At 41.1% G+C, this 14,407-nt stretch overlaps 1 protein-coding gene across 2 annotated transcripts; it reads right to left on the bottom strand.

Moving 5' to 3' along the window:
* Positions 1-2,227: 2,227 nt before the first annotated feature.
* LOC103443774 (uncharacterized) lies at positions 2,228-12,471 on the bottom strand. 2 transcript variants are annotated; one of them, XM_029088727.2, is made up of 13 exons: positions 12,351-12,471; positions 7,033-7,149; positions 6,767-6,917; positions 6,584-6,661; positions 6,368-6,483; positions 6,095-6,148; positions 5,316-5,403; positions 5,119-5,211; positions 4,900-4,940; positions 4,678-4,731; positions 4,362-4,525; positions 3,015-3,084; positions 2,228-2,562 (listed from the first exon to the last, which is right to left on the bottom strand). In XM_029088727.2, exons 2-13 carry the CDS (start codon positions 7,129-7,131, stop codon positions 2,437-2,439), a joined length of 1,134 nt encoding a protein of 377 aa, XP_028944560.1. In that variant the 5' UTR covers positions 7,132-7,149; positions 12,351-12,471; the 3' UTR covers positions 2,228-2,436. The 2 variants fall into 2 exon arrangements, with proteins under 2 accessions (XP_028944560.1, XP_070663954.1); XM_070807853.1 differs by lacking the exon at positions 6,095-6,148.
* Between the last annotated feature and the right edge of the window lie 1,936 nt (positions 12,472-14,407).

Here is a 14,407-nt window from a genome sequence, read left to right as displayed (position 1 = left end):
CTAAGATCATTGTAGGCCCTACCCAAAAAAATTCAAGGCGAACATAGTCTTGACTCTTGACAACACCTCTCTCAAGAAAGACAACACGCAACTTAATGGTTACCGACTTCCAACATTTGAACAAAAACAAAAAACAAAAAGATAACACTTAGTCAGGGGACTAAGAAAAAATATAAAAACATATATTAACCACCAAGACCAAAATTTTGACTCCAAAAAGTAAAGAAGAATCAAGACTGGAACAGAAAACTCACTGCTAGTATGAAGCAGAGAACAATTCACCAACAATAGGATCTTTAGCGAAAGAAAATCAGAATCTGGGGAACAATTAAAGAAAAAAAATCCAAAAACAATTAAAGAAATATAGAGAAACAAAGTACCTTGTTGTCAACTGAAAGAACTTGAGAAAAAATAGAACTTCTCTTTCCCCAATTTGATCTTGTTATGTCAAAGAGATAAGAGAGTTAGTGAACGAGAATCAAAGGGTGGGAGAATGGCTGAGGGAGGGAGACGAAGGAGAGGTGGTAGTCGCCGTCGCTAGCAACCACCAAGTAGCCGGTCGTCGAAGTTAGGGTGAAGGAGTAGACGAAAGGGTGCTGAAGACTGGGAAGAAATGAGAATAAATGGATAAGTTTTGTTATTTGGGGGTTTTGATAATTGCATCTATATTTTTTATTTTTAATTCAATATTATATGTGAGGAATGGCCAGGTGGCCTTCCCTCTTCATATGTGATGAATTTAACATTGCGTCACTTATTAAAGTTTCGTTTGGCAGTAAACTTTCCCGCCCACTTTTTTGTGGCGAATCCAAAAGTATAAGTGACGCAAAATATTTTGGTGTCCTGCAAAAATCTTAAAGTGACGATTTTTAGAAAAGCGTCACTTGTTTTACCTATATGTGAGGAATTTTCACGCGCCACAAAAAATTCAGTCACTTAATCCATGTTTTCTTGTAGTGGGTGTTATGGTATTAGTTTTGGAACTTAAACTTCGGGTTCAATTTTATGATGCTAATTAAGAGAAAAATAGAATTTGACTGGAAAATAAGAATCCCTCCAATGTCTTTACCTCTAATTGCACAAATGATTCTTGAACTCGATCACATGTCGGTATTTACAATGGCTAGGTTGGCAATTATGCTGCCGATTAACTTGAAAGAATTAAAGAAGCTGACCGTCATTGAGTGCCCGGGTAAAGTCATCAATATCCTCTACGGTGTTGTACAAGTGAGGACTCGCCGGCGCACTCGCAGAGTCTCCTAAATGCCGATGAAGGGGTTGGGCACAATGGTGACCTGATCGGATAGCCACTCCGTGCTGGAATTACATAAGTTAGCACCAGCTGCTATATTAAAGCTCACTTGTATTGTACAGTGGAGGAAATAAAACGCTGTTTGTTCTGATACCTGTTGGTCAAGAAAAGTAGCTAGATCAGTAGGGTGTATGTTCCGCTGCGTTGAAAGAACAAAGAGCCGCCCGAAAGACGTGCTCTGAGAACATTGGGGACAGATTGAAGGCTCTCGTATAGATACTTAGCAAGAAACGTCTGTGAAAAAGAAGTGCAAACAAGAGCATTTAGTGTATAAGCATTACATAAACAGGTGATTTGGCTCAAATAGAAACACAAAATTTGGTATATATTTGCTTAGCAATATTACTTCTAGGCAGAAGAATCCACAAGTTAGGTCTCAAGGGGCAGCTTGCATCTCAAGGGGTGGTGGTAGTGTTGACTTCCAGGGATGAGAAGAGGGGAAGAGCAGCAACATCTAAGCTCCACAAGTTAGGTCTGTCACCGGTTATCATCAATTCCTTGGCCAAGTTCGTACACGCAACATTTGGGAGCCTTGATATTTTGGTAAGGCCAATTAATTCAGCTTTTACCCCTCAAAGTTATCCGAAACACACAAAGGTTAAAATCAACACCCGCCTCGCTGCCATTTATTGGGTACGAATGTCTCTCTTTCTTAAGTTGATGTGGCCTCACTATTTTAGAGATAGTTTGACTTTGCCTCGCTGTTTTAGCAAGGGTTTTCTGCGTGCATTTGGTGCCAGATTTGTCGCCTTTATCATCTTTTGTGGTAGATTTGTATCGGTCGCCTTTATCATCTATAAGAAATTGATCACCGAAGAAGATGTACCCATCTGACACTTTCCCGTAACTCAGACCTTATCTTTTCCTAGTAACAAGATCATGATTTGTCGAGTTTCTTTGAAACAAAATTAGCAGTTGATAGTCTGAACCGTTGCGGCATTTCCTTGATGTAAGATTTTAACTGCCAAATGCATCGCTAAATCTCCAAGTCCCCAATTATTAGCAAAATGCATCGCTACATTCTGGAAGGTGAGATCTCTAAAATCCCAGATGCATAACCTCATAAAGATACTAAACAATGTATCTGCATCGAGTTTCTCCGATGTAACCTACAGAAAAAGCGTTCAAGGAAATAAATCCTGAATATCAACGATATCAGCAAGGACACCAGCTGCTGTAGTATCATTGCCGGCTCCAGCTCCTTGAATCACCAGCGGTTGGTCTTTATAGCATCGACTGTAAACCTCCAACTGCAAATTCATAAACAGTTAAGAATTGCCAAGCTTCATCTGTGCTATTAACGAAATGATCAATATATGCAAATTACTTTTTAAGTAACTTTGATTTTCTGTCCAATTCCACTATATGCTAACTATTTGTTTTGGAACTTTGATCGTCAATTCAAGATTCGTTCCATAAATGGTCAAACTTCTCTTTGTTATTGACCATTTCGTAGTGAAATCTATAATTTTGTCTCCCTCCTTATGTCTCCCAGGAACAAGTTGACGAAGAAATTTGATACATGACCTTGCTTTCCCGAATAATCTCATCCATGAAAACTCTAATACAAGACCTGAGGTGCGATTAATGAATTGCACAGTGTAAGGTTTATATCGCATGTCCACTTTATTTTCATTTGTGCATTGTCAAAAAATATCTTTATTTAACTTTCAAAAGTAAATTTGTAAAGAAATGGGCTTACAACATTGTCACTTCCTCTCAGCCTTCCTAAAGCAGAATCCTTGGGAAGCTCTTGAATGCCAACTTCACAACTACCAAAAGCTGGGATCAGTTAGTATCACACCAAAGGAGTCACTAAAATACCCAAGTTAGTATATGATATGCAAAATCACAAGCGTAACGTAGTAGAATGAGAGGATGCAACTCAAAATTCACAAAATTTTTACAGTACTGCATTCGGTTATCATGATCATGACCAAGTTAGTATATGATATGCAAAATCACAAGCGTAACGTAGTAGAATGAGAGGATGTAACTCAAAATTCACAAAATTTTTACCGTACTGCATTCAAAAGATTGGTTATCATGATCATGACCATAAAGAACAACAGAAATATACATATAATGCCCGCTTTCCACTTTGAAGGATCAAGAAGTCCTAAAGAGTTTTCAGAAGATGCATAAAGCCTCCTTTTAACATTTTCTGTTTCCTACCTTACTTTTTGTGTTGATCGTTCTAATATTCCCAGATGGAGTATGAGAATATAAAGAAGTTTGACTAGATGAAAGAGGATGAACAACTGCCTCTAAGCCATCTGTAAAGATGAATAAACAACTTGAAGTACATTTGTAGTGTATTCTTGACAAAGATGTGTTTATTACCCTGATCTACAACATCTTATTCCTTAGGGTAACCTAGCTTGGGCGAATACCAACTGCTAGACAGACTACGTTGGCAAGCAACCAACCATGGGTCCACCAAGAAAAAAGTTTGGCGTGGTCAATTATGGCGAGATGCAACCTTTTTGTTTTTTTTTGTTAAAATAAGGATACAAAATTACCAAAATAAAAAGTTCTATACGTTGGCTTACTTTCATCTATAAGCATTTATGTTCACAATTCAGAACAAAATTGGAAAATCACCAAAAATACATTTGAACGCATTTATATATACACAACACCTACCAATCTAGGTTTCATAAAATTGGTTCCAATGAATATTTCTCTCACCTGGATTCACACTGGACCCTCTTCTCTCTCCACGGAATACCAACAATACCATTATGGGGTGACTGTAAAATGAAGACACCGTCCTCAACAAGCGCCTTCATATTTTAACACAACTTACCAAACCTAATTTGGAAGTCTAACCGAGTCTTTGTGACCTAATGAAAAAAAATAGGTGCTTCGTAATCCAAACCATCCATTAACTGAATCCAAGTGCCTTACATATAGGGAACAATGGACCTTTGCTTATATGAACACATGCACACTGACAAACTAAAAAACAACGCAAACATAAATACACGCTCGAGAGAGTGCTTCTTTCAGCATATCGCATTTTGAACATAAATGTAGAAAAGAGTACCTTGAGTCCTCAATCACACAGACATAACGTAGCACCTTCCCATCCAAAGAAGCCTTAGAGACTCTCTCTTGGATATTTTTATCGAGCAATAATAGCCCACTTCCCAGAAAGTCTTCAATAGACATTACACTAGGTGCCATTTCTTCAGGATATAAACTCTCAATCTAAACAATGAAATAGCGATCATAAAAGTAATAACATATAAGTTCACAACATGAACATAGGAGCAAGTGTGATAAATCATATATATATATATATATATATATATATATATATACACACATATATATATATATAAGCAGTAGATAGTACCAACCTTAATGGCATCCAAGTTAATGCGCTGACCAAGAAGCCTAGCTAGTATCAAAGCCTGTGTAAGATGGTATTAGAAATTTATGAAGTATTGCTAGAGCTTCAACATCAAATCATTTATATTCTCATCATATCGTTCGAGTGTTCTTTCATATTATGGCATTGTTGTTTGAACTTTCAGCTGATTAAAGTGAATTTAAACGCACACAAAAAACCATGTCCACACCTTTCTTGCAACATCCATCCCACTAAGGTCATCGCGTGGATCTGCAATTACAATATAAAGTCAAAAGTGACCACACTGACAAATGCTCACGAAGCTCAAGACATACTTCTTAGTCCTACTTATATACAGTGGGAGATAATAACTCAATAAATAAAAAGGATAATATAAACTTCAGATGATCAATCCGTGATTTACTACAAAGTTAAAAACATTCAAAACCTGGTTCAGTGTAACCCAGGTTTTTAGCAGAACGAACAACTTGACTTAGTAGCTTTCCACCTTCAAGCTCACTCATTACATACCCCAATGTCCCTATCACATGTACATAAGACGAAACATATATCAGTATGAATACTCAGTTACATGCAGGTGGCTTATGTTAAAAATGCAAGAAAGCCAAGGGAAAACTTTGGTACCACTCAAACTCCCGATAATGCGGTGGACAGGATCTCCAGATGACAGTATGCGATTTAAGGATGCTATGACAGGGAGGCCAGCACCAACCTACCAAATCTAAAATCAATTCAGGGGAAATTGCAAGAAAATGAACGTATATAGAGAGAAAGCACAATAAAATTATAGTAAACAATGAACACTACCAGTTATTAGAGTTTTATTCCACTTGAGCAAGGCATATGAATTAGAATTACACATGTATGTATCATGCTGGACAGATGGTGTGTGCAAATGAACAAATGGGTGTCTATGACAGTAATTAGCTGCTACAGAGGATGCAAAGGGTGACAACAACAACAAAATAAAAATGATGCAGGAGGAGGAAGAAAAGTAAAAAATGCAGGCCTTAAGGTAGTTTTCAATATAAAATCTTCTTTACATTTTCAGTTATGTACTATTGTTGCTCCTTTGAGCTACAGAACTGATCTAACTATAGTATTTCTTTTGTTAATTTGCGTGAAATGGTTTTAAAAAAAAAAATATGGAATGAAGAGGCGACTGACTGTAATTTTCATAAGAAGTCAACAATAAGTTGGGGAAAATCGTGGATATGTTATGAGTAAACCAAAAATTCTGAGGTTCAATCAATTGTGATAAGAATCAGATTATAAGTCAAAAACGATAGTAGACCATATAGATGAACAAGACTAAGCAATTCATCTCTAAACACACTCTACTTTTCATGTCCTGGTCATAATTCACAGCACAAATCAATAACTGGAGCAAGAAGTGAACTTACAGTTGACTCATGACGAATGTGACGTGGGTGAGAAACTAATTTGTCATAGTCCTCCTGTAGGTGAGAAATGCATAATGCATCTTTGGGTGGTGTGGAAGTTAAACTACCAGAAATCAGTGATATACAAGTAAAATGAACGAGAAAAGAGCAGAACGAAGCCCTTTTACCTCGTATTTACAATCAGAATGAACATTTGCATTGATTGCCGTAAGAATAAAATTTGTCACTATCAATATTTCTTGGTATTAGAACATTACTGAAAAAGTTTAGTACCATTGTTGAAGTAAGAGGCTTCTTATTTGCCATGACAACGCAACAATCCAAATCCACCGCTTGGGTTAGTACCGGAATAGTATCAGAACTGGCAGAGCAATCGACAAGTGCCAAACCTTTGCAAAACGAAAACAAAACAAAAATTTCAAACAAATGAAGTTGAAATCGTTCATTTTGGTGAAAAGATTGCAAAAGATCATCATACACGCCACGAACCTGTTGATTTACCCAAGAATGCAGCAACATCTACAATCTTTTTGGTTGATTCCGAATTCGTGAATACCTGGAACTCCCCTTTACAAAACAACAAATACTAAGCATACGAAACAAACACCAGCTAAAACAAAAGATCGAAAACCCAATTAATCATCTCATAATTTCACGGGGAAGTGAAGTTACCATAACCACTGAGCGTGGAGAGAGAAGCGCCATTCGACTTGGCCCGGCAAACTTCCAATAAAAAGTCATCAGGCAGCTCCATGGTGAAAGCGTCGGATGCAACGAGTAAGGATTTACTGTCGCTTACTCCCACTACTCTCAGGTGGATTCCCTGCCCCGTGCCCGCCCACATCAAGATTATCCCATCAATACCGCACATCAACAACAACAACAACCGGAGGCAATGAATTTGGAAGAATGATTGAGAAATGGAATGTAAGCAGTACCTGTTTGGCGTGAAGTGATCGGCAGGAGACAATGTGCTGGAGGAGCTGACGCCCAACGCCGCCGCAACCCATCAGAATCAGAGAGATGTTCTTGCTCATTGTTTTGTTTCTTTCTCCTGATAAAACCCAAGCCAATACCTAGCTGCAACCTTGACTGTGTGGTAATGGTGGGTACTGAGGAAAGGAATTGCACAGCAAGAAAAGGAAATTTCTAATTGTTTTTCATATGTGCTTTTCAATCCACTAGCTGAGGCTTTTATCCCACAAGCCAGCCCTTACATTCGCGAGAGTGCCATCTGGCATAACAACAACTCAATTAAAACTAAAACCCACAATTAACAAGACTATTACAATCTAATCCTTACTCTAATACAATCTGACCCCCATTATTTAACTACTACTTCATAGTGATCCAAGGATTCACTAATAGGCCAATTGCAAGATCATAACATTTACTCCCGCCTTCGAAAAAACCTTGTCCACAAGGTTAAAGAGAGAAAGCAGGGAATCGAGCTTGGAAGTCTTCAAAGTCCTCCCATGTTGCAGAACTGGCATCTTGATCCTGCCACTGAACAAGCAATTGAACGCCGGCAGAATTACCCTTCTTATACATGCGCCTGGCAAGAATGGAGGCAGGAACCAACTGTTGAAGACCATCTTCTGTAACTTGGGGCAACAGGTTGTTGGCTACCACATTCGGCCCTAAGTGCTTCTTAAGACTGCTGACATGAAAAACAGGGTGGACTTTAGACATGGCAGGAAGTTCAAGTTTGTAAGCCACATCACCTACTCGGCTGAGAACCTTATAGGGACCATAGAACCTGGGTAACAGTTTATGATAACTGTGTGCAGCCAAGGATTGGAGTTGATAAGGAATAAGTTTTATATAAACCATATCGCCAACTGCAAAACTCCGTTCCGATCTCTTTTGATCAGCTTGTGACTTCATCCTTGTCTGAGCTAATTCAAGGTTCCTTTTCAGAATCTCCAAAACCTTGTCCCTCTCAACCAAACATTGCTCCACAGAAGCGAACTTTGTAGAACCAGGTTCATACGGTGTGATATGAGGTGGGGAATAACCATACACTAATTCGAAGGGTGTGAACTTAGAAGAAGTGTGGTATGAGGTATTGAAACACCATTCGGCCCACGATAACCATTGTACCCATTTTTTAGGTTGGCCTCCAACAAAACAGCGCAGGTAGGTTTCCAAGCAGCGGTTCATAACCTCAGTTTGACCGTCAGTTTGAGGATGGTAGCCCGAACTCATACACAACTTGGCATTGTGCAGTTTGAATAACTCTTTCCAGAAGGCGCTTATGAAGATCGGATCACGGTCACTGACTATAGAGTTGGGCATGCCATGGAGTTTGAAAATATGCTCAAGAAAAAGCTGTGCTACACTAGCCGCTGTATATGGATGTACCATAGGAACAAAATGACTATATTTGGACAGCCGATCAACCACCACCATGATAACAGTCTTACCCTTGCAATTAGGAAGTCCGACAATAAAGTCCATGCTTATATCAGCCCAAATTCGTTCAGGAATTGGAAGAGGCATCAGTTTTCCAGGAGGTGCCACTGTTTCATACTTATGTTGTTGGCAGATGTGACACTCCGAAACGAAGAGTTTGACATCATTCTTCATACTTGGCCAATAAAAGTCCTTCTTAAGTTTGTGATAGGTTTTAATCACACCTTGATGACCTGCAGCAGGTATGGAATGATAAGCTTCGATAAGCTTGGTGCGCCATGGAGAGGAAGGGCTTAACAATATCCGTGCCTTGTACCGTAAAAACCCATTCTGGAAAGAGTAATTAGAAGATGTAGGGGTGGTAGCATTAGTCTCCTGTGCTTGGAAATACTCCTTAGCTTTACTCTGAATCCAAGAATCATGTTCATTATATTGTCGAAGTTCATCAAACCAACCAAAATGAGGATATGATATTGCTGCACATTCAGGAAGTAGAGGAGAGCCATGTACGCGAGAGAGAGCATCAGCTACATGGTTGTCACTGCCACTACGAAACTGGATCTCATAGTCATAGCCGAGAAGCTTAGAGACCCATTTTTGTTGGAAATGAGTATTGGCTTTCTGACTCAAGAAGTATTTGAGGCTGCAATGATCAGTTTTAATGGTGAAGTGCCTGCCTTGTAAGTAGGAGTGCCATTTCTTCACAGCATAAACGATGGCAATAAGCTCCCGTTCATAGGTTGAGAGAGATTGATTTTTTGGACCAAGTGCTTGACTGGTAAAGGCAATAGGTCTTCCTCCTTGTTGCAACACGGCTCCAATGCCATTACCTGAGGCATCACACTCCAGTTCAAAGGCTTTGGAGAAGTCAGGTAACGCTAAAACTGGTGGGGATGTCATAATATCTTTGAGCTGATTGAAAGTTTCTGTAGCTTCTTGAGTCCAATAGAATTTGTCCTTCTTGGTCAATTGATATAAGGGTTGGCAAATCTGACCATATCCAGCGATGAACTTACGATAATATCCCGTGAGACCCAAGAAACCCCGCAATTCTTTAAGAGTCTTAGGAATAGGCCAATCTCGGATGGCTTGTAATTTGGAAGGATCTGCAGCTACCCCTTCTCGGGACACGATATGGCCTAAGTACTCAACACACTGTTGACCAAAAGAGCACTTGGATTTCTTAAGGAACAAGCGATGTTGCTGTAAGATTTGGAAAACAGCCAACAAGTGGGACATGTGATCCGCCCAAGAGTGACTGTAGATGAGGATATCGTCAAAAAATACAAGCACACACTTCCTTAATAAAGGCCTAAAAATGTCGTTCATGAGTTGTTGAAATGTTGCCGGGGCATTAGTAAGCCCAAAAGGCATTACCAAGAACTCATAATGGCCTGCATGAGTTTTGAATGCTGTTTTTTCAACATCAGCAGGTTGCATCAAGATTTGGTGATAACCGGAGCGAAGATCTAACTTGGAAAAATAGGTGGCACCACAAAGTTCATCCAAGAGATCATCAATAAGAGGAATTGGATATTTGTTTTTGATTGTGAGAGCGTTAAGTTCCCTATAATCAACACACATACGCCAAGTGCCCTCTTTCTTCCTGACAAGAAGTACAGGGAAGGAAAAGGGACTATGACTGGGTCGGATAAAACCGGCATCCAATAAGTCCTTGACAGCTCGTTCAATCTCATCCTTTGCAAGAGGCCCATAGTGATAGGGCCGTATATTAGGTGGTTTGGCACCGGGCAACAATGGAATGTGGTGATCATGTGAGCGGGAGGGTGGAAGTTGAGATGGCAGCACAAAGAGGGACTCAAAGTCGGCCAATAACGCATGCAGTTGTGTAGATTGAGCTGAGGACAACTCACAGTCACGAACAAGCACCGGTCGTGTCTCCATAGAATACAACAAAAGGCCCAAGTTGGAATTAGCAACTTCCTTCTCAAGATGCTGTAAGGAGACTTCTTGAATAAGAGAAGGTGGAGCCGCAGAATGAAACAATTGGTAGTGCTGATTGTCCTTCGTGAATGCCATAGTCAAGTGATGGAAATCCCATAAGACAGGGCTAATGGAAGAGAGCCACTGAACCCCCAAGACTAAATCACAACCCCCGAGAGGCAATGAATACAAATCAACACTGCAAGTATAACCTCCTAAGGACAGTGCACCGGACCGCCAACAGCCTGAACTTTGGACTTTACCACCATCGGCAATCATGACCTCAAATGACTTAGTAGGATGAACTGGTTGGCCCCATTGTTTTAACAACCGAGTGTCGACAAAGTTGTGCGTGCTGCCGGAGTCTAACAAAATCCGCACAGAATGACCCTGGAGAGTGCCCTGCACTTTCATAGTTTGAGCTTTCGGGGTGGCGGTTGTCCCATAGAACGCACACTCACTGAGTTCCATGTGATGAACTTCAGGAGGGGAGTCCGGGGGAAACGCATCAAGCTCCGCTTGGTCAGCAACATCGAGCATAAGCAATTGCTTCAACCCACATTTATGACCCGGAACCCATTTGTCAGTGCAAAACCAACATTCGCCCTTATCCCGTTTTAATTGGATGTCAGCTGGAGAAAGCTTCTTAACAGGATAATTTTGGACCCGAGGAACATAGGGATTGATGGCAGTAGTAGTGTTTGGGTGGTGTTTAGGAACTGTGGGTGATGGTTTAGGGATACCGCCTTTGAGCTCTTGAAACTTAGTATCTAACTGAACCGCAATGGCAATAGCATCATGAACAGAATGAGGCTTCAACAATTTCACATCATACTTTAATTCTCGTTTAAGGCCACCAAGGAAACAACTCTTTAACAAGAGATGACCAACATCACAAGTACGATTAGCCAGTTTTCTAAATTCAGCAATATAATCACGCAGGGTACCTGTTTGGCGAAGTTTGAAGAGTGCCTCAGTACTATCGTCAAACTCGGAAGGACCAAACTCCTTACACAGTGCTTGAGTGAAGTCCTCCCAACAGGGAGTAGTATTGGAACAATCCATCCATCGATACCACTGAAGGATCTCCCCCTCGAGGTGGAATGAAGCTGTGACCACGCGCTGAGAAGCAGGAATGCCATAATAAACAAAAAATTGTTCAGCCTTATAGATCCAGGATAACAAATCGTCACCATCGCCAAATCGGGGAAAGTCGATGCGCGGAGACCACGGTGGCTTGACCGTAGCACTGCCAGGGGTGACCGGACTGTGCGGCGCGTGGATGCGGTCCATGTCGCGATGTGGAGGAAGATCCGTGAAAGAAGGAGCAGAAGGACCCTCGCCGCCGCCGCGAGCAGCTTGCTCACGACGAAATTGCTCGAAATAGACAGGCAATCGTGTTTCAAAAGCATGATCAATGGCTTCAGCGAACTGATTGGGAAGGTTGGCTAAGATGGTTTCAATAGCAGCAACACGAGATTCCATGGCAGAGAGGCGGGCCGTGGTGGTGGAACGGGGCATATACAGAAGGGATACCAGAATCGGAGGGTGATACCAATGATAAAACCCAAGCCAATACCTAGCTGCAACCTTGACTGTGTGGTAATGGTGGGTACTGAGGAAAGGAATTGCACAGCAAGAAAAGGAAATTTCTAATTGTTTTTCATATGTGCTTTTCAATCCACTAGCTGAGGCTTTTATCCCACAAGCCAGCCCTTACATTCGCGAGAGTGCCATCTGGCATAACAACAACTCAATTAAAACTAAAACCCACAATTAACAAGACTATTACAATCTAATCCTTACTCTAATACAATCTGACCCCCATTATTTAACTACTACTTCATAGTGATCCAAGGATTCACTAATAGGCCAATTGCAAGATCATAACATCTCCCAATGTTTGCTGTTGTGCTCCAATTCTCCTTCTGCCCTTCCGGGTTTTGGTTTGATTGCGGCTCCTGGGTTTCGGAGTTGTTTCTAGTTTATCTGTTTACTGTTTGGGAAATTTTATTTCCACCATTTAACCTAATTTAAACTTTAAATGTGAAACGTTTTTATTATCTTATGGTACTTAGCTATTTCATTGTGGATGTAAATTCCCGTCATCTTCTCCTTTGACGAAAATGTACCTGCAAAATAATAACACCTAAAATTAAGCCCAAAAACCTGACACGCTCACGATGAACAGAGGGGTGTTTGGCCAAAGAATTTCCAATGTCAAAGTTAGAATTCTGAAAAGAATGTGTTTAGGAGTTTGTGGATAGCATATGGCTTAGCTTTTTAGCAGGAGAATATGGCTATTTATAGGGGAGTTGTAACATCCCACATCGCCCAGGGGAGTGAATCCTGTAAGCCTTATATGTATATTCTCATCTCTACCTAGCACAAGGCCTTTTGGGAGCTCACTGGCTTTGGGTTCCATCAGAACTCCAAAGTTAAGCGAGTTCACGTGAGAGCAATCCCAGGATGGGTGACCCACTAGGAAGTTCTCATGTGAATTCCCAGAAACAAAACCGTGAAGGCGTGGTCGGGGCCCAAAGCAGACAATATCGTGCTATGATGGAGTCGAGCCCGGGATGTGATGGGGGCCCGGGCTGGGATGTGACAATTTGGTATTAGAGCCAATCCCTAGCCGAAGGTGTGTCAACAAGGACGTCAGGCCCCTAAGAGGGGTAGATTGTAACATCCCACATCGCCCAGAGGAGTGGATCTTGTAAGCCTTATATGTATATTCTCATCTCTACCTAGCACAAGGCTTTTTGGGAGCTCACTGGCTTCGGGTTCCATCGGAACTCCGAAGTTAAGCGAGTTCGCACGAGAGCAATCTCAGGATGGGTGACCCACTGGGAAGTTCTCATGTGAGTTCCTAGAAACAAAACTGTGAGGGCGTAGTTGGGGCCCAAAACGGACAATATCGTGCTACGGTGGAGTCGAGTCCGGGATGTGGTGAGGGCCCGGGCCGGGATGTGATAGGTAGGGCTGGGCACGGGCCGGGCCGGGCCCAATTTTGAAGGAACCGGACCTTACCTGTTTTAAATAGTAACGGAGCGGGCCGGATCGGGTAGAAAGATTTTGAGTTTTGGATCCGGACCTAACCCGGCCCGTTTGAAACGGGCCGATTCGGGGCGGGTCCATGGGTCCAACTCTTTTTTTTTTAATTTATATTGCAGTGCTGCTCTGCAATGCAACAACACTGGAATGAAATTAGCAGACTAAACCGGCCAACGTCCCTAGCCATTGGACTGGCGGTTCTTCGCCTGAGCAGTTTGACCAACACCGCGACAAAAGCGGCAGAAAGTAATGCTTGCTTGTGGCCTAAAACATCTTCCAAGTACCTTTTAGCCTTTGCCAAATGCATCTTCCTAATGGCATGGGCAGTCTAAAACAGATAAACAAATACAAATTTTAACAATCGAATTGAAACAATCCAAGCATAACACAAGCAATCCAAGATAAACAGATTTGAAAATTACAGGAGCTGTTCTTTAAAACTAAGGTTGCACTGCACATCAATTCTTACATATATATATATATTCAGTACATCAATTCTTGAATACACACACACACATACTCACACACATAATCGATTCAAATTCAATTTAATTCAACAAAGTTTCAACTCAGTCGATTCAAATTCAATTCAATAAAAGATTTGAAATTGGAGCATAACAGAGGCCAAGGTTCAAGAACCCAACAAAATCCCTAAATCTAGAAAACCCTAATTTAATTTTCAATCTTAAATCCCTAAAACGTAATACCTTAAAACTGAAGAGGAGTAGAGTCGTGCGCTGCAAATATGGGTCTAAGTCAGACGGAGGAGATGACTGGTTCGAAATCCGGTTGTTTTATGTCCAGGTTACCCCCTGCGTGACTGGGAGCGTTCCCAACCACCTCAAGCTCCGCCACATCTGACGCGAGATTGGGTCGTGCGCTGCAAATACTGAAACGTAA

The sequence above is a fragment of the Malus domestica genome, chromosome 11 (assembly GCF_042453785.1).
Source record: "Malus domestica chromosome 11, GDT2T_hap1".
In the NCBI taxonomy this organism is placed as follows: domain Eukaryota; kingdom Viridiplantae; phylum Streptophyta; class Magnoliopsida; order Rosales; family Rosaceae; genus Malus; species Malus domestica.
Note: the sequence above shows the minus strand (reverse complement) of the source record. Positions and strands in the feature narration are given on the sequence as shown.